The 21135-nt window shown below is 39.4% G+C and overlaps 1 protein-coding gene across 1 annotated transcript in view; it reads left to right on the top strand.

Moving 5' to 3' along the window:
• ADGRA3 (adhesion G protein-coupled receptor A3) overlaps positions 1 to 1682 on the top strand; it is a 54382-nt gene extending 52700 nt beyond the window's left edge. The window contains exon 19 of the mRNA XM_063401709.1: positions 90 to 1682. Within this exon, the coding sequence (XP_063257779.1) occupies positions 90 to 1332 (1243 nt within the window). The 3' untranslated portion in view covers positions 1333 to 1682. The remainder of the gene's footprint in view (positions 1 to 89) is intronic.
• Positions 1683 to 21135: the final 19453 nt, after the last annotated feature.

Raw genomic sequence — 21135 nt, 5'->3', positions numbered from 1 at the left:
AGCACAGAAACAATCATTTCAATGAACTGAAAAAGCATAAGTGTCTTGTGTGAGATGTTAATTCATTCTTTCGTTTGTTTCTTTTGCAGTTGCTGGATGGCTTGGGAACCTAGCTTAGGAGCATTTTATGGACCTGCTGGTTTTATAATTTTCATAAACTGTATGTATTTTCTGAGCATATTCATACAACTGAAGCGTCACCCTGAACGCAAATATGAGCTGAAGGAATCTGTCGAGGAGCAGCAGCGTCTGGCCACCAACGAACACGGGGAGCTGGCCCATCAGGATTCACTGTCAGTGTCCCTGGTGTCCACGTCTGCTTTGGAGAACGAGCACAGTTTTCCAGCACAGCTCCTGGGAGTGGGCCTTACTTTGGTTTTGTATGTTACACTGTGGATCTTTGGAGCTCTGTCCGTCTCCCTGTATTATCCTATGGACCTGATCTTCAGCTGTTTTTTTGGGGCAACATGTTTAAGCCTCAGTGCCTTTCTTATGGTGCACCATTGCATTAACAGGGAAGATGTGAGGCATGCTTGGATAACAACTTGCTGCCCAGGAAGGAGTACATATTCAGTGCAAGTAAATGTGCCGCCCTCCAGTTCCAGTGGCACCAACGGAGAGGCCCCGAAATGCACCAACAGTAGCGCAGAATCCTCATGCACAAATAAAAGTGCCTCAAGCCTAAAAAATTCCTCTCAAGGTTGTAAACTAACTAACTTACAGGCTGCAGCAGCTCAGTGCCACCCTACTTCTCTGCCATTGAACACGGGTCCTCAGCTTGATAACAGTCTGACTGAACATTCAGTAGACAATGATATCAAAATGCACGTGGCTCCATTAGAGGTACAGTTTCGGACAAACGGACACCCAAGCCGGCACCACAAGAACAGGAGCAAGGGCCATCGTGCCAGCAGGCTTGCAGTGCTGAGGGAGTATGCTTATGATGTTCCCACAAGTGTGGAAGGAAGTGTGCAAAATGGCTTACCCAAAACTCGCCAGAGCAACAGCGAAGGGCACTCGAGGAGCCGAAGAGCCTATTTGGCATACAGAGAACGTCAGTACAACCAATCCCAACAAGACAGCAGTGATGCTTGCAGTACACTTCCAAAAAGCAGCAGAAATACAGAGAAAACAATAGCTACCAACAACAAAAAAGATATTCTAAGGAAACCAATAGCGGCCGAGCTTGAAAATCAACAAAAATCTTATGGCTTAAATTTAGCCATCCAGAATGGACCACTTAAAAGCAGTGGACAGGACGGACCTTTGCTCACTGCAGACAGTACTGGTAATATTAGAACTGGGCTATGGAAACATGAAACTACTGTGTAGCATTCTTTGTGGGATGAATCCGTATAGACTGTGATTACACATTCCTTAAAGCTATTAACACTTTTAAAGACTGTTTACAAACTGTAGGTACTTTATGCAGGGAGGGAACAAAGATAATATGCCAAGCAAAAATTTTTATGCATTATTACCTTTGTTGTTCTTACAAAGATGAACATTTGCTTGGTATTTTGTGAATTTTTTTTGAAGTGTCAGTCTTGTGAGATGCAGAACATAACTTTGTACTTTTTTTTATCTGTAACCCTGCAGGATGTGTCCACAACACATTTCAAATTTGTATTTAAATGTATAATAAATAGTATTTTCCCCAGCAGCCCAAAGTTGCAGTTATTTGTTGGGTTTTCAAAATACTACTGCACTGAATGTCGTATGGATTTTACTGTTTCATTATCTGAAACTTACGAGCTTCCATTACTAAAGAAAATACTGAAGTTATAGTTTTCTACATTTAAATTGTTGACACCTCAGTGTAAACAAGATCATATTTTGTATCATCCTGCTGCTGCAACCAATTTGAATTTGCAGTTGCAGAGTGGTGCTTGAGGTTGTACCTGTTTCCAGCACTTATACCCATTTTGCTAAAGCTATGTGTATGAAATAGCAAAAAATGCTTTTGTATAATCTAGTACTGATACCACAACTGAGCCTTTAAGCAAACAAATGGAATTGGATTTTATATGCCTGATTAGTTGGTTAGCTGCTTCAGACTTGCCACTTTTGGGTGTTTTAGTTAAGTATATCAGAGTTTCGATACAGATCTAACATGGTCCATGCTCAAATATGGTGTTGATTTATAAACTTGTTCAGATATGTTTAATTACTGCTTACCAGATTTACTGCAGCCTCTAGTAACTAGTCTGATAGTGTGAGTTAATCTTGAATGCATTGTACAAACCTCTGCAATAGGACAGTGTTGTTAGAGTTGGGGTTCTATTTTTACTTCTTGTGGGTAGGTACCATTTAAGAATTCTTTCAGGAACTTTTTGACAAGTGTATGACTCAGTTTTGATTGCTATTCTATTTTCCTAGTTTCAGGAGAGTTAGCTTTTAGCTTGTATCCAGCCTTACAGCTAGCATAAGGATAGACACTCAGAAAAAAGGAGCTTATGGGTACTATCAAAGAAAAGAATTTCAACTAAATATGCAAGTACATATCAAATATCTGTTTTAAATCTATTCAGTAAGGTGTCTACACATCTTAGACAATTGACTGCTTTGTAATTGCTGTTTGGGGGGTTATTATTTGGTGCAGGACAGTTCCTTTTGGTGGCAGAAATGCAGTTTTGCTCCTAGAAATCAAAACCAGCAACTTGATCCTATTCCAAATACTGCAAGTCATGAAAACTGAACTGCAGACAGTAAGGGCATGTGTCAGGAGAAACAATCCTCTCTTGAGATGAATTTGTATATTGCACAGCTAGGAGCAATTCGTACATAGTCTGTAGCTCAAACTGAGATACTCTTACACTATATTTAATCAGGTGTTGATACTATGCCTTTTTTTATTATAACAAATGTATGTACACATGCAAATAATTTAAGCCAACTTTTTATCTTTAAAATTATAGAGCTGGAAAAATGTAATCCATGGATAATATGGGAAAAATGTTCAAACAGTCCATACATTGGTTATTATCTGAACAAGATATGATAGGGACTTAGGGTAGGATTAGTTATCCATTAGAATCCTCTTGCCCATTGCTTTTAGCACTTGCCCCCTTTTCATAGATTTGCTTGGATCCAAACATCAGTTTAGTACTTCTTGAAACCCACCTTTAATATTAATTCTGTATGTAATACTTCTGTGTAGCTTGAGAGTTTGCCCTGTTTTGATGAGATAAAATATAAACTTTTCTCGTAGTACCTAATAAACTCCACCTAGCCTTGGTACAGACAGGGTCATGAATGTAAAATATTTCTTAAATCATCACTCTGATAAACTCTAATGAGCATGCTTAGTTCACTCACTGCTATATACATAGCTACATTTGCTTTACGGCTAACAAGTGCTTTGGGTCAGATGATAAATTAAGACATTCTCTGATATAGTCTTGACAAATACAATGATACTCTCATCTGCATTTTTAGTGAAGCATCTTAAATTGAAAGAATTTCTGTAACTGAAATGTGGAAGACAGGCTATTAGACTCTGTAAAAAGAGGGTATTCAATATAGCATTTTATTAAGTTAGAAAGTCTTCAGGCTTTTTCACACCTTCCTTCCTAGTAGTGTAAAGCAAGCTTATTATCAGAATTGTAATTAAAGTCTGCATGAGAAGCCACCTAAATCACTCTAATGCAAAAAAAAAAAAAAACCACACCACAAAAACCCAAAGAAAACCCACCAAGAAACAAACCATCCCAAAACAAAACCACAAGAACCTTATTTTGGCCCTCTGTGGGTCAATGAGAGAGTAGCTACAATCATTAATCAGATACATAAAAGAAAGCAGGTAACACAGAGTGGGGACAGTTTGTGTTATCTACAAAAAAACGGAGAGACTAGAAACAGCAACAGTTAGGGCTGGTTGTCTCCATGGTTGAAGTGAGTATATTTGTGTAGTCATACTAGTGGCAGCAGACCTTGAAAAATAAGTGTCATGGGTCTAGAGGAAAAGGGTATAAGCACCCCCTGGTTTATGGATAAAAATGTTTTGGTGGTTTTATCATAGAATGTCAGAGGTTGGGAGGAACCTTAAAGTTTCAACTGTCCGTGGCATGAGCAGGGACACCTCCCCACTAGACCATGTTACTCAAGACCATGTCCAACCTGGCCTTGAAAACTGCCAGGGGTGGAGCATCCACAGCTTCCCTGGGCAACCTGTTTCAGTATCTTACCACTCTTAAAGAATTTCTTTCTAATATGTAACCTGAATTTCCCTTCTTCCAATTTGTGCCCCTTCCACCTTGTCTTGTCACTACAATTCCCGAGAGAGTCACTCTCTGACTTCCCTGTAAGCCCCTTCAGATACTGGAAGGTGCTGTGAAGTCTACACAGAACCTTCTATCTTTCTGTCTCATGTTCATTGTTAAATGCATGCTATTGACTCAGCTTTGGTCTCATTTGCACTTTAATTTGGGCAGAGGCATCTCTTGTTAATTGGATCTCACCCATTATCAGAACACCTTAAACACTAATAATTTAAGCTTTGCGTAGGTTGACATATTTCAGATGTTGGAAGAAACAATGACTTTTTATTAAATTCTTTCATTTTTACGTAATTACATTTTGACCACTTCTGTGTTAGCACTGTGTTGCTTGCTGAAGCTGTTGATGTCTTGTGTTGCTGCCTTTTCATATCCCTGAAGAAAGTGAAGGATCAGTTTGCATTGGTTTTATTGGGTCACAGTATCCAGATATGAGAGAGATTAATAGCAATGACATCTGTGAGAAATACTATTCTCCTTGGAGTTGAATTTTTAGTCCTTGCTTTCAAAAAAGGGGGACCTTTTGTGTTGTAGGAGTTTGGTTTTAGTTTAAGTGAAGTTTGTATACCTTTGCTTCCCAGATAGGTTGGATATAGACATTTGGGGAGATGGGGGAGGAAATTATGTGGCGGTATCTATGAATGCAGATGTGCAATTTATGTTATATAGAAGAGTCAAATTTTGAAAACTGTTAAATTAATAAGATTGTAAGTATGACAAGCCCATCAACAGCACAGCTGAAAGTTGCCCTCATGCAAGCAGGTAGGGAATGGCAGTTCTTGGCTAGAGGAGAGCAGCTGTCTGCCTGCTCCACTCACCTGGCCACTTCTGAAGAGCCCTCACAGAGCTCACAGCAGCTTCTCTGCTGGCTGAGGTTGTGGCTCCCCCATGCATTGTAGACAAAATACGGAATTGTGGAGGATGGCTCTAGAGAGCTGAAAGACAGAAACGAAAAGGTCAGTGCAGAAATGGGCTTGCTGACATTCTCAAAGCATGACTCACAGCCACCTGATTACAGGTCTGATGTGAATTTATCTTAAAAAGCCAAACAACCTTTAATCACCTGTAATCCCAAAGTATACAATTTAAGTATACAAATTAAGTGCTTAGCTGAACATGGCATTTTCTCTGAAGTCAGCACTTACTCAGTAGAATAGTACTTATACATCTTACATTCTTAAAGTTTTGTAATGAAACAGAAGAGGCAAGACTAAAGATATTAGTGAGATAAAACTGAGGAGATACCTTTAGTTTCTATTAGATGAAGATTCTTGAAATTTTGCATTTGGTACTTAGTTGTTGCATATAGTGAGAGTTTGGTATACCTCTTTGAGTATTTGAGGTGTATCTCAAATCCAGTAAATGGTGTGAATAAAAGAGAATGCTAAATGTTAGCATAAATTAATTTTTAGAACTTGATTTTAGAGATTGTTTCAGAGACATACTATTCATAGAATGACTAAAGACATAGTATTGGGGTTTTTTCTTTCATAGAAATATTTTATCTTCTAAGTGTAAAATTGAGCTTTCACCTAGAGGAGGTGGACTTCAGCTCACTTGGAAAGCCTAAAGGGCTTTCTGTATGAATCACTATGTAATTCTTGATAGGATGAACCCTTTCTTATAATACATAACTGACATTTTCTCTTTATCCACTTAAAGTTCTATTTGCTGTCTATGATCATTCTGTTTTCAGCATCAAATATTCCTCCTGCAGCCTATTTCCCAATCTGTTGCCAGCTACAAATTAACAGAGATTGCCTTCTGCCCTCCCCAACAGCCTTCTACATGGTGACTCTGTGGAGCAGCTTTCTGAATTGTTTGCAGCAATTTCTCTTTAGCTCACAAATGAGTAAGTTGTTCCTATAAGGCAGAATCCAAATCTGAACAGCAAAAATCTGCAGTATGCAGGGACTCTGTTTCATCTGTTTGCTGATGGTGTTTGTATTGGATGCAACTGGTGAAGTAGAAACATGTAGAAAGGAGTTTCCTTCCTAGGAAAAGAGGCATCCTTGGTAACATCTGGAGCTGCTGAGCAAGATATTTAAAATAAACACTTGGATGCAGTGTGCATCTAATCATTAAGAGGCTTATTTCTAAAGGTGCCAGACCTGCAACTTTGACAGGCTCTTACAGGAGCTGTGATACATAAACTTGTCAATTTTGGTGACACATAGCACTTAACTGGATCAGGCTACAGTTTAATTTTCAGCTCTTATAGGCTGAAGCTGTACTACTATTACAGATTTCAAGTAAAACTGTACTTGAGTTTAATCATGGCTCGGTAACTACAAAGCACGTAGTGTTTGCAGGGGAGATTTCAATATGAAGTAGAAGAGGGTAGTGAAAGAACAGCTTTATTCACCACAGTTGCAGATGTAAAAATGTCTTTGCAGGCCAGTATAGTCTTGAGATTTGATGAACAAGTGCAATCACCAATACTTTGCTCCTTCCATGTATGGGTAATGAACAATCCAAAAGATTGCCCTAAAATGCTGCCATTTTGGAGTGACATACACAGTTGGCCAGTACCTGTCAGCTGAAAGATGACCTGGATGTGGGAACTGTCATCAGTAAATCGACACATTTGATGATGACTTACACTGTCCTATCCTGTAAAATAAATGTCATCTGATTATTCCATAGCTGCAGTTTTATCTGAACCCTGTGAACAATACAAGCTTTGAAAAAAAAAAAGCCTAATTTAGAGTTAGAACAGTTGTATGTTACTGGTTTCCAAGAAATGCATCTTTCCATGTAAAATGCAGGCAGCTGCACAATGATAACAGCATGTAGTGTCAGCTGTTCCCTCCAGTCTGTGGCTCAGCTTTCCTGTCACCTTCAACAGCCATCTTTTTCATAAAACTAGTTTATATTTAATGTTTTTTCTCATCTTTCTTTTAAGTTAGCTGCCTGGCAAGTTTAATTCATTAAAGATATCAGCTCAACTGGTGTGATTCCTCTTGCCTGTTACATTTGCCACCTTGTATTTAGTGTTCCTGGATTCAAGAACAGGAACAAAATCCAGTTTAAGTCTTGCTCATTAGTGTTGTAAAGAACTCCTAAGTATCCTCATGTATAAAGAAAAGCTTGGGGAACAGGAGCAATATCTTAATACTGCTTAATAGGTAAAAATGTCTTCACTGTGGTAAAGATAAGAGATGAAGCTGCTCTGAGGTGCCCTAGGAGTGTCTAGACATGGTGATAATGCTGAAGTTTAATTGCTGGCATCTGACTGTTCTAATTCAGGCCCTACCAGCCTCTTCTTGAGGATTTTGTCTGCAAACATGCAGGCAGACCCTGGAGTGTCATGAAAAAATTACTTGGACTAAGGTTACATGCCAGAAATACCACACCACTTAATGGCCAAAGCTATCCACAGGGCGATCTGTGTTCCCAAAACACCAAAACACCGTGTTTCAGAATAGTATAATTACCACTGTCCTAGGACTAGGGTAAAGTTACTTCTTCCCTGTTGTCAAACAGCTTATGTGCAACTTCAATTTGCCCATTTCAAGGTTTTCTTCCCCACCCCTATGAAGATAACAGGTAGAGCTGTTAACTCAGCAAATTGATAGCTCAGCTTCTCAAACACATATGTCATGTATCTTTCCTAACAGGAAATTTTCTGATTTCCCAATATGCATTTTTTTTTTCTTAAAGATGTGTATGCTAATGAGCAAAACCCAAGAAGCCAAGTCCCCTGTACACCCTTGCCCCTGAATACTGGCTTCTGCTGCAAGGTGGCTTTATGTAACTGGGAAGCTTTTTATAAAGCTTTATTCAATACTATTGAAAATAAAGCATAGATAATAAATTTCTGCAAGGCCACAGTATTTCTTCTGTGAGACAAGTGTTCACCTGTGTAAAGATGATGGGCTCTGTGGTAGCATGGTATCATTATGAGTCTGGACTAGAAATGTGAAAGATTGTCTGAAGATGTTTCTAAGACCTGCTATATTATTCCTGTTAATTTTCTTAGGTGTTTGTGCCTTTTAACAAGTACTGCCTTAGCCTTGTCTTCTTGAGTGAATACTAAATCATCATTCTTAATGCACAGAAGAATGCCTAGAGAAAATAAAAAGCCCAAGCCTTTTATTTCTGAAAGCACATGACAGAAATTCTAAATATATGCCTACTTGCCAACATAACTTAAAATAGGCTGTTTATATAGCTCTATTAAAAAAAAAAAAAAAAAAAAAAAAAAAAGACACAAACCTCCTTAAGGAAATTGTTTCTTCTTTTCAAACTGTATCTGCTGAAAAGATTAAATTTACTGTTATGGTGTGTTTTTGCATAAGGGCAAGTTTTTCAATTCATTACAGAATAGATGTCCAGAACTACAAAGCTGTAGAGAATGCTCTTTAATGCTCACCTCTTGCCTCCTGTGCTCTACCATTTCCACTGCATGTTCTGTACAGATGAAGTCAGGGTGCTGTCAGGCAGGCATTTCACAGGGGAGCTGCTGGTGCCTTGTGATAATGAGGCCCCAACTCTTCTTTCACAGATGTGGAATCTCAGTGATCCAACACCTCAGGCTAAAAGTTCAGCAGGAAGAAAATTCATGCTCCTTTCCATACAATGAGCATAAGATGTAGAGTACAGTATTCCATCTGTCTCAGCTCTCCTATGTTCCTCCAGAAGTATGAGCTCCAGTGGCTTCGTACTTTCAAAGAGTAAAGGATTGAAGCAAGAGGACTGCAGAATGTTTAGTTCTCTATGTACAGCCTTTGTTTTAAGGAAACTTGCTATTTATGAAAAATCCAGTCTTTAATAATGCAGAGGTTTCCTGCTTCATTTCAAGAACAAAATTAAAGTTGGTATGCTTCAAGTTACAAGGTGTGTGACATTTCCTTTGTTCAGGCTTAAATAACACTTATGCTTTTCAGCAGCATTACCACCAAATCTATTTGATAGGAGAGAAAAAATTCCTAGAACTGTGCTCCATATATTAATGCAAAAAAGAGCAGGAAGCAAAGAAACATAAAAGGATAGATGAAGTGAGAATGGAAGAAGAATGTGTGAAAGAAAATTTAGTCTCTAGAAAGATTTTACATTTATGACAGAGCTCTGGGGTTAATAGGACCAGAGTCCTGTGCCTGCTGCTGCTTCTGCCTCCCAGTCCTCCCATGCCTCCTAAGGGCCATGGCTGCAGAAATAACTTCAAGGGCCTGAAAGATACCAGGAAGATCTGAGAAGAAAGAATGGAGAAGAAAATGTATTAAGAAAAAAAATTAAATGTATTGTTATGTTGCTAGTGACATGCCACTTGTATCAGTCATGGGCAAAAGAAATGATTGGTAACTCATCACAAACATATGGACAGGACATAACAGCAGTAATAAATAAATGATATGAAGTAACAATGTGAGTAATAACAGAATAGTAAGGAGGCAATGCAAGCCTGTCAGACCGTTCCAGTCATGGAGAGAGCGGTGTCATAGATTTCAACAGGGAGCAGCCTTTCAAATTTGCCTGCAGTCACATTAAAATGGAAAAAGTTCCGAAATGTGAGCAGACTCAAGATCATCTCCAGAAATGAAGGCCCACTTCAATAATAGAGATGGCAGGGAAAACAGAGTTGAGTGCAGCTGTGATTAGAAACAGAAAAGGGAGACAACTGGGAAGTAATACTGCATTCATAAATAAATCCTTTTATTATTTTTACTTTTAATAGTGTGATTTCAAAGTAATTGTTTTCTGGTCCTTATATTGTTACTAGCTCTGCAAAATCCTGCACTACCAACCCCTGAAAACCTACTTTGAACCTGCTGCAACAGAAGAAAAAGAAAGTTCAAAGAAACCTCAGTGACCCCCACCCAAACTCCTAAAATCTTAGCTTTTGGGTTCTTACAGAAATCCTCCTAGAACAACAATGTACATGTATTCCCAAATCAGTAATTGTGTTATGTTTTACGTAATCTCCTCAATTACTTTGATGCTTTCTCTGATCTCCTATGAAGCAAGTGAACAATAAACCCCAAATACTTAAATGGTCTAGTTATGAATCCCAGACACAGAAAACAGCCTTGCTTGCCCAGCCCTGCCCAAGATAATAATTGGATTAAGGATCTTGATTTATGGTAAGTGACATCTGTATCTTGCATGTGCATCTTCTCTTAAGAATTGAGCCAGAGAATTAAATAAATTAAAGCAATCCATAATCAATAAAAATCAGCATTCCCTAAAATATATGAAAGCACTGCAGTTAAAGCTGTAAGGAAAGAGAGAACAGCTGGCCTTGGTATTAAAGCTTAACTTCGGTTCCAGTGTTAATACCAGCAAAAAGCAGAATAACCCCTCATATGCTATTCTTGTATTATCAGATTAACAAAAATCAAAGCCTCCCCTCGAAATCACAGTGAGCATAACCTGTATTTTCAGTACACTGCACCTGTATCAAGGAGCTATTCTAATATTCACTTTATCATGTGATAAGTTTAATCAAAGAACCCCAGGCTCTAATGTCTGCTCAGAAAAACATTTTGACTCATGACTAAATAGATTTCTAAGGTGCGGCAGAAGTTAATGCCCAAAGTGATCTTTCTGAAGAGTTTATGTGCCAGTTTATTGTAAGCTGTAAATTGCTTCTGGAGATGAAAGACATTCTTTTATGTTATTAACTGTAATATAATGACACTGATTCTGAAATAATGTCAAAGCTAGGGACAGGAATATGCCCATCTCAGTGAAACCCAGCACCCCTGAAGGAGTACAGTACTGAAATATTCAGCTCTCTGTCTCAGAAGAGATGCAACCAGAACAAAACCCCTGTCATAAAATCCATGCTGTAACAAATTTGTTCTTCTGGGTTTTTCCTGGTCATTTTTACACAAATGTAGCTTCCTTTAAAACTCTGTCTAAAATGACAAAACGGTCATAAAGGTATCAAGAGGCACCAGGAAATGAAAACTTCCCTTAGACAATCCCAGGAAACAATGGAATTCAACCTATATACACACATCTTGCATGAGCTAGAAGAGTAAATTTTACGTTCTGTTTAGAGTGTCCTATGTCTTGAGTTGTCCTGCCAATTTCATGGGATTGTTTGCAGGTGAAGGCACCAGCTGATGCTGGTAATGCCATCTTGAAGCCTATGCAGTCAATTACTGCAATTTTTACCACATAAACTTCTTTCAAAATACAAGAAATACACTGTCAACTGATATTTAGTCACCTAAAGCAGGAACCCAAACATTTCAAGTATTCATCGCATGAAAAATATCTAACAACAGCTTTGCAACAATTGCTTATCAATGCCAAAATTACATAGATGTTTGCCATACCCTTCTCAGGCAAGTCGTGTCCAAGTTGTACATGTGATAGACTCCAGTGGTTCTCCAGGTCTGACAGTAGTGGTGAAAACATATGCAGCTCTCTTTAAAAGCCAGCTTAAACTTGAGATAAAAAATAAACAGTGAAGCACAGAGCTAAGAACAAAAAATAAACCAGGCATCTATATCAAGGAAATGTTGCTGGTTTTGCTGTTAGCCAAACAGAAGCTTTAATTGGACTAAGAATAATAAAGAACAGAAGTTTGCATCCAGACTAACAAAAGCCTGTGTTTGCTCATTTCAGAACTGAACCCAAATTCTCTGGGTAATTCTACTCATTCTGTAGTTTTTGCTAATTTCTTAGGATTTGTTGCAATATAAAGAAAGGCTTGTGTTCATGCAAGTATGTGTGTGGGTGTGTGTACAAAATGTATCAACTTCACCCTCTTTCAAATATCCCCTGGTAGTTAATTAAAGAATGTAATATTTCCTATGGATATTTTCAGAAGATCCCAGATGATTTATGAGCTAATAAATTACTTCCACAATGATCATGGAGATCTCTGCTTCTGAATCAAAATGCACACTGTTAAATCCCATCTTGCATTCTTGTATTTTGATTTTTTTAAGAAGTCATCAAAGTATTATTTGCTGCTGCTACTGCTTTTATTCTTTGTTTATAAAATAAACTTTAATACATGGGCAGATGTCAATTTTTCCCCCAGAAGATGACTCTGAAGGCTATGTTGCAAGGTGTGCTTTTTCTATACTGCAGCATAAAATCCTTTCATGTGTGATACATTGCAGGCAGCTGAGCTAGAGGAATATGCAACCAATATGCAAATAGTTCCTAGATCACAGTTCTTTGTTTTGTCCTAGTAGCCTTACTGCATAAACCACAGTCAGTGAATCTTTGCATAATGTGTGGGTAACCTGTGGCAAGGGCAGCTCTGCTCTCCCCAGAACCACTGCCTGAGCTTGTCCTCCACTCTCTGAAACATGGTATGAGGAGTTCTCTCTCCCAAGTCAGCACTAATCCTTGAAAACACTGTAAAGCCTCATATTAATCTTGATGAGACAAGGGCTGCCATCCAAAATTTGATTTGTTGTTTAATTAAAATATTTTTATACCTCTCACCCATAAGCAATTACCAAAATGTAAATCCTATTACTTGCCTAAGTAAATGCAGCAATGAGAAGAGGAATAATGTACTTCAGCAAAACTGAATTTTTTCTACATCTGGCCCATTCCCAAGAACACAAAAATATAATCATACTCTATTTTCTCAAATTGAGTTGGTACAAGACCTGGCACTAAGCAAGCTGAACCAAAATAATAGGTGAGAGAATACATGAATTAAAGTAAAACAGCAACAGTTAACACTTTTCCTTAAATTTGTTGGTTACTGAATGGGTCAGGTTCTCATTTTAATTTTTCTAAGAGCAACAATGGCAATTCTAGGATTTATTATCATTACAAAAATTGTTTTGAGAGAAACTGTGTGGTGAATTCATTCATTAGAACTGCTACAGGTTTACTTTGTGTTGCAGAAGTCAAGGTGGAAGTGGTTTGCATTAGAGATGGATATATGAATTAGTATTCATATATAATAATAATAGTGTTGCCCGATCCGAAGAAAACACAAACAACCAAAGTCGTTTATGCGGTGCTTTATTGAGGGCCCTGGGAGCTGTGGACTAGCGTCCAAAATCAGAGCCCCATCTTACAGAAAATTTACAGGGTTTTTATATGTTTCTTTACATGATTTCTTAATCGCTACAACATCTTACTTAATTCTATCGCCTGGTACCGTTATCTTCTTGACATTTAGGTTCTTGCCTACAGGTACATTCCTTAGATAAGTGATTATTCCTTAGATACACTGCTTACATTACAAATTTCACTATGATAGTTCATTTGCAGGTTATATGCGGCCTATCAAGCCTTAGCATGACTACTACGACTAATGTCAACTGTAAGGTTCTCTACTAGCTAGATACAGTTTATTTCAATCAAATGGCAACAATAGTAATAATAATAATAATAATATAATCATTTTGCATCTAGGCAAATTATGAGGCTATTGTCCAAGAAAATTAATATAATTCTTATTTTGTTTGAAAAGGGAGTTCTTAGAACTCACCACAGACAAGCTGACCAACAAGTTACAACTCTAAGCCCTCTTTGTTATCTGTGAGGCACATGGCAGTGGATTATTGGTTGCCTGAGAAGTCTCAGCAGACTGACATAGAACAAGATATGCCTTCAGAGATTTTCCCTCTTGTCATTGCATTGGGCGTATTCAGAGGTGCCTCTTCCTGGGCAGCTCACCTCTGATTCAGGACAACTCGAGATCTTCCTGATGGCTTCTGCAGCACAGCTCTTGGTACTCTGTACTAGATGGAATGACCCTCTAGCACCTTGGAGGCAGCACCAGAGCAGAGAATTTAATATTTTCCTCACTGATCCTTAATAACATTCTGTCCCTTTGCTTTACTTTGCAACCTAGGTTATTAATACTTCTTTTTCTGAGGACTATTAAAGAAAATAGTTGCGTGCAGGCAATTTCATTTTTTCCTTGTTTCAAAACTCATAAAAGTCAGATTAATTGCAAATCTAGTCTCTGGATTCATAACTATCTCACGTTAGCCAAAAGTGTCCTTAGAAAGAATGTGAATTGCATGTTAATTAAAATATGAAGATAGAGTTTGGTATGTGGTTTGTATTGCTGAAAGTCATCTTCATGACCCTTTCAAAACACCATCACTTTAGTCACCAACATGTGACTAAATGCACAGAATGAACACTTACGAATACTTTAAACAGAATATTTTTGAGTGTATCTCATACTGACACATGATTTTAACTACTTTGCTATTAAAACAATTTTAGTTTGCTTTATAAAGCCAGCTGGATATATAATCTCTCCTTTTAATTACTGGAACATGAAGAAGTCTGGAAAATAAATGGAAACACATCAAATAGCACTGTTCTCATAAAACTGGACAGAGTAATAAAAATGACAATACTGAATATTTTTATAGACTTTTTTTCAATGTCAAAAAAAAAAAGATATTTTTATGAAAGGGGCAAATTGTAAATAAAGAAAAGTAGATCAAATGGGTTCTGTCCATGTAGTGGTGCATGATTTATTTGATTGCCATTTATGTATGTCTGCTGTTCAAATGGTTTTTTCTGTGTACCCCCGCTCCACTCCCTTGGTGGTTTGTCACTCCCTGAGTGACAGTCAGTTGTCAGTCCTTTCCCCTCCTTCTCTGAGGCCTGTCTGTCACCCCGGGGCCCCGCCTCAGGTCTAGAAAGTTCTGTCAGGGGCGTCGAGTGATAGGCTGGGCCCAGAGGAGGCTCTGCCCTCCCTCCTGTGATTGGTTTCTACATGTGTCAGTCACCTGTTAACCACGCCCAGGCTGATTCCAATTGGTTGTTCCCTTCTCACCACCCACGGTACCGCCCCCTTGGATTTGGCTCAGTCAGAGCAGTCCTTGGATGGTGCCAGGCTCCTCTTGATCCTCCAATAAACTTCTTGGATTTACTCTGCTGACTCCTCCCTTCATTCCTCTGGCATTGTCTGCCCCTGTCATTCCTGCCTTCAGCGACAGCTCGTGGGAGCAGACCCACAGGATCGGCTCAGCCTGTGTGTCTCACCAGCGGTACCTGCAGCTTGCCGCGGTGTCTGAGCTAGCCCGGGCAGGCTTGGGACTTTGTCCTGAGAGGCACCGCGACATGTCCACTAGACTTTGACTCAGAAGACAGCTGCTCTAAGGATTGCATTTTGAAGATGTGGCACAGGGAGTTACCCGTATGAGGCATGTCCACATGGCAAAATGAGGTATGTGGAACATTGTGGTCAGACTTCTGAGGTAGTTTTGGCTACAATGGTATACACACATAACATGTTCTGGACAGCACTGTTCAGAGATGCTGTCTGGGACAACAGCACAGCAGGACTACATCAGCGTGATGCTGGGTTGAGCTGGCAAGTGCTGACTGTCGGCAAGCGCCAGCAGTGCCAGCTCAGCACGGCTTCAGCAGGACTGCCAGTGCTCTACCCTGCAGCCGTGCCCATTCAATGCCACCCTCTTCCACTTTGGCAGGCACTTTTCAAGGCTGACTCTTACTAAAGAGGTAATAACTTTTGAAACCAACTTAAAGACTTCTAGATGATTTACTGAGCTATCTCAATTTAATGCAGCACTTCAAAATGGATGACAAAGGATCAGCTGTAGTAGGTTCAGAGAGGTTGCCAGGTCCCAGCAGGCACCAAAAGTGTTTGCAAGCAGAAGAACCACAGAATTTCAGTTGTGGATGTGGTAAAATGTCTCTGTCTTTGTACGCTTCCTGCTAAAGGTGCCTGACAAGCCTGGATAAGGGCCATAATGCATCTAACTAAACATGCTGCTTGCAATTCGCAGGTAGCATCAGGGAAAGCACTCTCCCTTTCTGGAGGTGTGGAAGATGTTTGAAGGGGATAATCTGTTGATACTCTGTAGGCTTTCATATCAGGGAAATTGCATGCCAGCATCCAAAGCATTTTTTCACTTGAGAGAAAGAAATCCAGCCTTCATACTTTCTGCCTATTAAACTGCTCTTACAAATTTCTATATCATAAACCTGCTTGTTTTTTAGAAAAGCAGAAGGTAAAAGGATCCATTTGGGACATAATACTTTCAGATAAGTATCTACCTTATCAGTTTGTATAGAACATTCTGACTTTACTTAAAAAAGGATGAATATCTCAGGAGAATTTTGCATTGTGTGAGTACAGATGAAATCAAACAACTTAATGCAGATACTGAGGATGGACTGTCCTTCTAGATAAACCTAGAAATATCCCAACAACCTGAAAAACTGTTCAGAACTTCCACCTTGTTATTGGACCAATACTGGCCAATGAGACACAAAGCCTCTGATGTATGTTTAAGCTTTGCTGTTCAGACAATCATTTGTTTTTCAAGATCACAGCAGAACCTCTGTAGTGTCCTACACTTGTTTTTTATGAAGTGGCAAACATCTTTTGAGACCTCTGAGGTTGATTGGGGGCAATATTGTTGAAGACATTGCAAACACATCTTCATATCACTTGAGTGAAAAAATTCTGTTCCATGCAAAATTAAACAAAACCCAAAAACATCACCTCCCACAAATACCCTTGAAAGTTCCCAGTTTACCAACTGTGCTAGAAAATATTTCTGCATAGTCCAGTGGGATTTGAACCACCCACCTTTATCTAATTTAAAAGAACATGAAATCACAAGGAAGAAAAGATGATCACAGCTAAGGTATTGGCAAGAAATGGAGAGAGGGAAAGGAGTCATGAATTGTCACTTTAGTCAAAGCAGTTGGGCTGAGGCCCACTGAAGCAGATGTGGCACTGGGCTGTCAGACGTGAAACTGCAGAGCTGCAGAGAGCAGTCACAGAGCCAAGTGACTGCTCTTGCTCTTCCACTGAGCCTCTCAACCAGGTCACAAACATTTTCCTGGTTCGTTTCAGAGGACATTTGCGTTAAATTATTCCCTGCAGTGATTTCAGCTTCGTTCTCACAGACACAGTAAAGTAAAATATTCTGTTCTCGTATTCAGTGCATTTTTCCTCTGTGTTTTACTAGACCTCATTTCAGTGTGCAGAGTTCTCCAAGTTTAAACTTTCAGGATACACTTCTAGACGCAAAAGATTTTTCAGTACCAAAATCTCTATCTCACAATTTAAGCATTAGACAGTCAGGCTTCTAAGCCAAATTCTGTCATGCAACTCACTTCAATGCTTCTCCTTAAGTCAATTTTGTTTAATTCAGACACTTGTCATGATGATTAACCACTAAGTAACATTAAATCTGCAGTCTCCAGATGCTATTTTCAGAAAAAAGAAGTAGATACAATAATGCCAAAAATACAGGAAAATATCTGAAACGAGTGCTTGTTTTGTTCATTACTTTCACAAGACTCCTACACAATAAATTCTTGGTGTGTGTGAAGAAGTCCTCTTTAGCACATGTCATTCAGTAGCCTTTAAGAATTGCCTGATAATCAGGAAATGTAGAAATTGAAAGCTAATGCCATCTATTTTAACACTGCAAACTAACAGCCTGACTTACGATGGATTAACAGAATCTGTCATGTCTAGAGGAATCAGAGAGGACCGGATCAGCCCCACCAACCACAAATAATTGTTGAGGAACAGCAACAGAGCAGTAACAGAGCACTACTGATCTCACCCCACATGAATCCTGCAGAAGAATGGAGAGATCCTTTCACTGCCAATCCCTGCAGTGCAGTCAGCACAGGGAATGGCAGTGGAGACCAGTTACAAACAGTGCCAACAAACCAGAAGCTGATGCCAAAGAGAGAAGGAGCAGCAGACACTTTCAGTCTGCACTGTGGGGAAGTTGGTGACAGTCACCAACACCTGAGGCAACACTGGGGCACTTGACGTTTAAACACTTGAAATGTTGATATTCACCTGTTTCTAATATTTTCTACAAGGACAATTCAGTGCTTGGGAAACTTGTACATTATTAATATGAAACTAGTGATTATTTAAATTAAGTAATTGAGTAGGTTTGTGGAACAGAGAGGAATGAGAGGAAAGGGGAATGTCATGAACCATGCTGATACACTTTGGTAAATGTGAATGGTTATAATATTAAGTTTCCCTTTATAAAGAACCATACCATTTTTTTTTCATATTTGCAGACATTTAGAAAGATAGGCTGAATAGAATCAGCCTAAGTGCTGTGGAGCACAAAAAGAATTTAAATCACTAATGGATTAGCTAGACATGACTATTTTTCTGCTCAGAGAAAAGATCTACTTTTTTTCTAGCTGGCCATCTGACCTTTGAAAATTCCTCTTGATGAATTGCATAAAAGTGTTTTAACTTAATCTCTGAAAAACAAGCTAGAGTCTCAATGCACTTTTTGCTAAGTAACTAGCTGAAATGAAGTGAACTGACAAAGGCTGTGTCCTGGTCCCTGCTCTTATAAACCCTTACACTGAGTATTTATTTACTCAATCAGTTTCATTTTCTTTGTGACTATGAGATAGTATGAGTCACTATTAATAATTCCAAAAGTTAATTCTGTTCAGAACATCTTTGTTCCTGCAAAGAATAAACTTGGTAGTCACATACAGGGGATGTGTCCCAAAGGCCTTATATCTCTGGTACTGAAAAGAGAATTCAGGTTAAAATAAAATATTTTCAAATCAAATAACCTGGAGTTATGCACAATAAAAGGGGATTTTTTAAATTGATAAGACTTGTGCAAAAGCAAGTCCTCAAGTTATTGTGGAGTCAGGAGGTTGCCATGTGGTTGATCTGGTCTCTTAAGTTCACCAGCCCCTTCCCTGTCCTCAGTCCCTGGTCTACCCTTGTGAATATCTGAGGGTCTGGTACACATATGGCCTCAGTCCTTCTGCTTCTCTGATCCTCTCTGTTCCAGATACTACTTCAATAACAGTATTGCAGTGTGTCCCAGGGTGACTTTATGATGCTTGTATCCCCAGCTGTCTATTCTGTTTATGCTGGACTTTAAGTTCTGCACCTTTAAGACTGGTTCCAAGAGCAAAGAGAGGGAAAAGAAGCAAGCAGTTTGTTTTCAGAAACTGCTCTTACTCCTGTGCAGGTAGCGGGAGAGAGCTCTCCTTTGTTGGTGGTTTTTTTTTTAGCTAGCTGAGGCAGAGAAGTTCCCTGGACTGTGGCTTTTCTTTTTCTTGGAACGGATCAGCTCTGGACTGAAACCCCATAAACACACCAGGAGCTCACTCCTGTGTCCCACCGGGGCCTGGGATGCTGCATTCCAGTGCAGGAGGGACTGCTGGGAGACTGAGTGAGCTGAGCTACACCTCATAGCAAGGACTTTCTGAATTTGCCAGCTCTTCAGAACAGCGAGAGGTTTTATTGTGTAATACTATTCATTTTTTCTATGCTTGTTAAATAAACAGGTTTTTTCCACTTTTCTCCAAGGAAATCTTTTCCCGAACCAGTAGAGGGAGGGGCCACTTGACTCTGCTTTCTAGAGGGACCCCTTTGGAAGTTTCGTCCCAAATTTGCCCTAAACCAGGACACAGTATTTAAAAGTTTATGGAATTCCTTGCTGCTGTACAGTCCAGACTCATACAAATTAGAGGGTGTTTTTGTGCTGGGATATCAAATACAGTGTGTTCTCAGAGCATGCATATTTACAGAGAAGGCACATTACACACAGAAAACAGCCCTGGCTGTTGTATTTTGGACAGAAGCAGCAATGTCCTCTGTGACAGCAGAACGGAAGGAAGCAGGATTGCTGTGTTCAGTCCCTACCCTCAGCCCGAGGAGTTCAAATCCACACAACTTGGCAGGACAAAGCTTTTATCCTCAGAGAGGGAGCCATCTCTGTCTGTGGCTGAAGAAGAAGGAACCCAAGATCAACCAAGCACAGGAAGTCAGAGGAGCAGATACACAAGGGAGTGCAATACAATTAAAAATACTTGTAAATGCAGTTCTGGGCAGAAGAGGAGACCTCCAGGGTTCTGCTGTGAGTTTCTGGAACCTCTGTACAGCTCAGGTGAAGCGTGGTCCTGGCTGGTGCTCACCCCTGCTCCATCAGCATGCTCTGAGCAGCAAGAGCAGATCTCCTTGCTTTGTCTTGCACATCCTGACACACACGGCCTGGGTGGGAATCCACAGTGACATAACAGAGGCAGATAATGGCAACCCACAGCCTGGCATTTCCAGCACTGCTCAGGCAGAGGGACAAGAGTCTAGCTCCCCTGCACAGACCTGAAAAATTAAACTGTGTCACCCTACCAGGTGAAGCAGAGGGAAACTTTAGCAAGAAATAACAAAAGAAGACTCCCTTTTGCTGTCCTTTCCTTGCCTCCATAACCCAGAAAGGTTTTGAGCTAAAAACTTATTTCTAGGAACAATTATTTCTAAGGACAAAGTTCTCTCACAGGACAGCTTGGTTGAGCACCTCTAGGCTGAGAAAGGAAGAGATTTCAGACATTGCTGTATTCATGTTTCCTGTCTTGAAAGCTCTGGAAGTTGTTTTGGATGTTACTTTAAGGTGCCTTTTGGTTCTCCTGGACAACAGCAAGGGACAGAGCTGAGGTTTTTTTTATTTAATTTTTTTTACAAAGAGAGAGGGAAGTGTGTGCGTGGGCACAGATGTGTGAAGAAGGGGAAAGAGTTTAAGGAATCTGATTGAGCTGGGGAGGCACCAAGACCACATATGGGAACATGATTAGCAGAGATAGCAGAAAGAACAGTCTGATTTCCCTAAGTCAGCTCAAACCCCTCTGCTTTTTCACAGAGCAGAAAAAATCAGTTTCAGAAGACCCAGTCAAGAGGGGATTTGGTGTTAAAAAAGCAAAATACAAATCCTTCATTTATAGTAAGAAGATTAAATATAAAGGTAGATTTTATCTAAATAATACAGACTTCTTTATTAGTTAATAGAAAAACAGAGTGAATTGAAGAAGAGCCATTGAAGCAGCATTAGCCGAGTGCATAGCCCATTCTTAAAATATTGTTAATTATTGTTAATTATTTGTTAAATTTTGTTAATTATTGTTACTACAATATTGTTTG

The sequence above is a fragment of the Prinia subflava genome, chromosome 7 (assembly GCF_021018805.1).
Source record: "Prinia subflava isolate CZ2003 ecotype Zambia chromosome 7, Cam_Psub_1.2, whole genome shotgun sequence".
NCBI lineage: Eukaryota > Metazoa > Chordata > Aves > Passeriformes > Cisticolidae > Prinia > Prinia subflava.
This window is presented reverse-complemented; position numbering and strand designations above follow the sequence as displayed.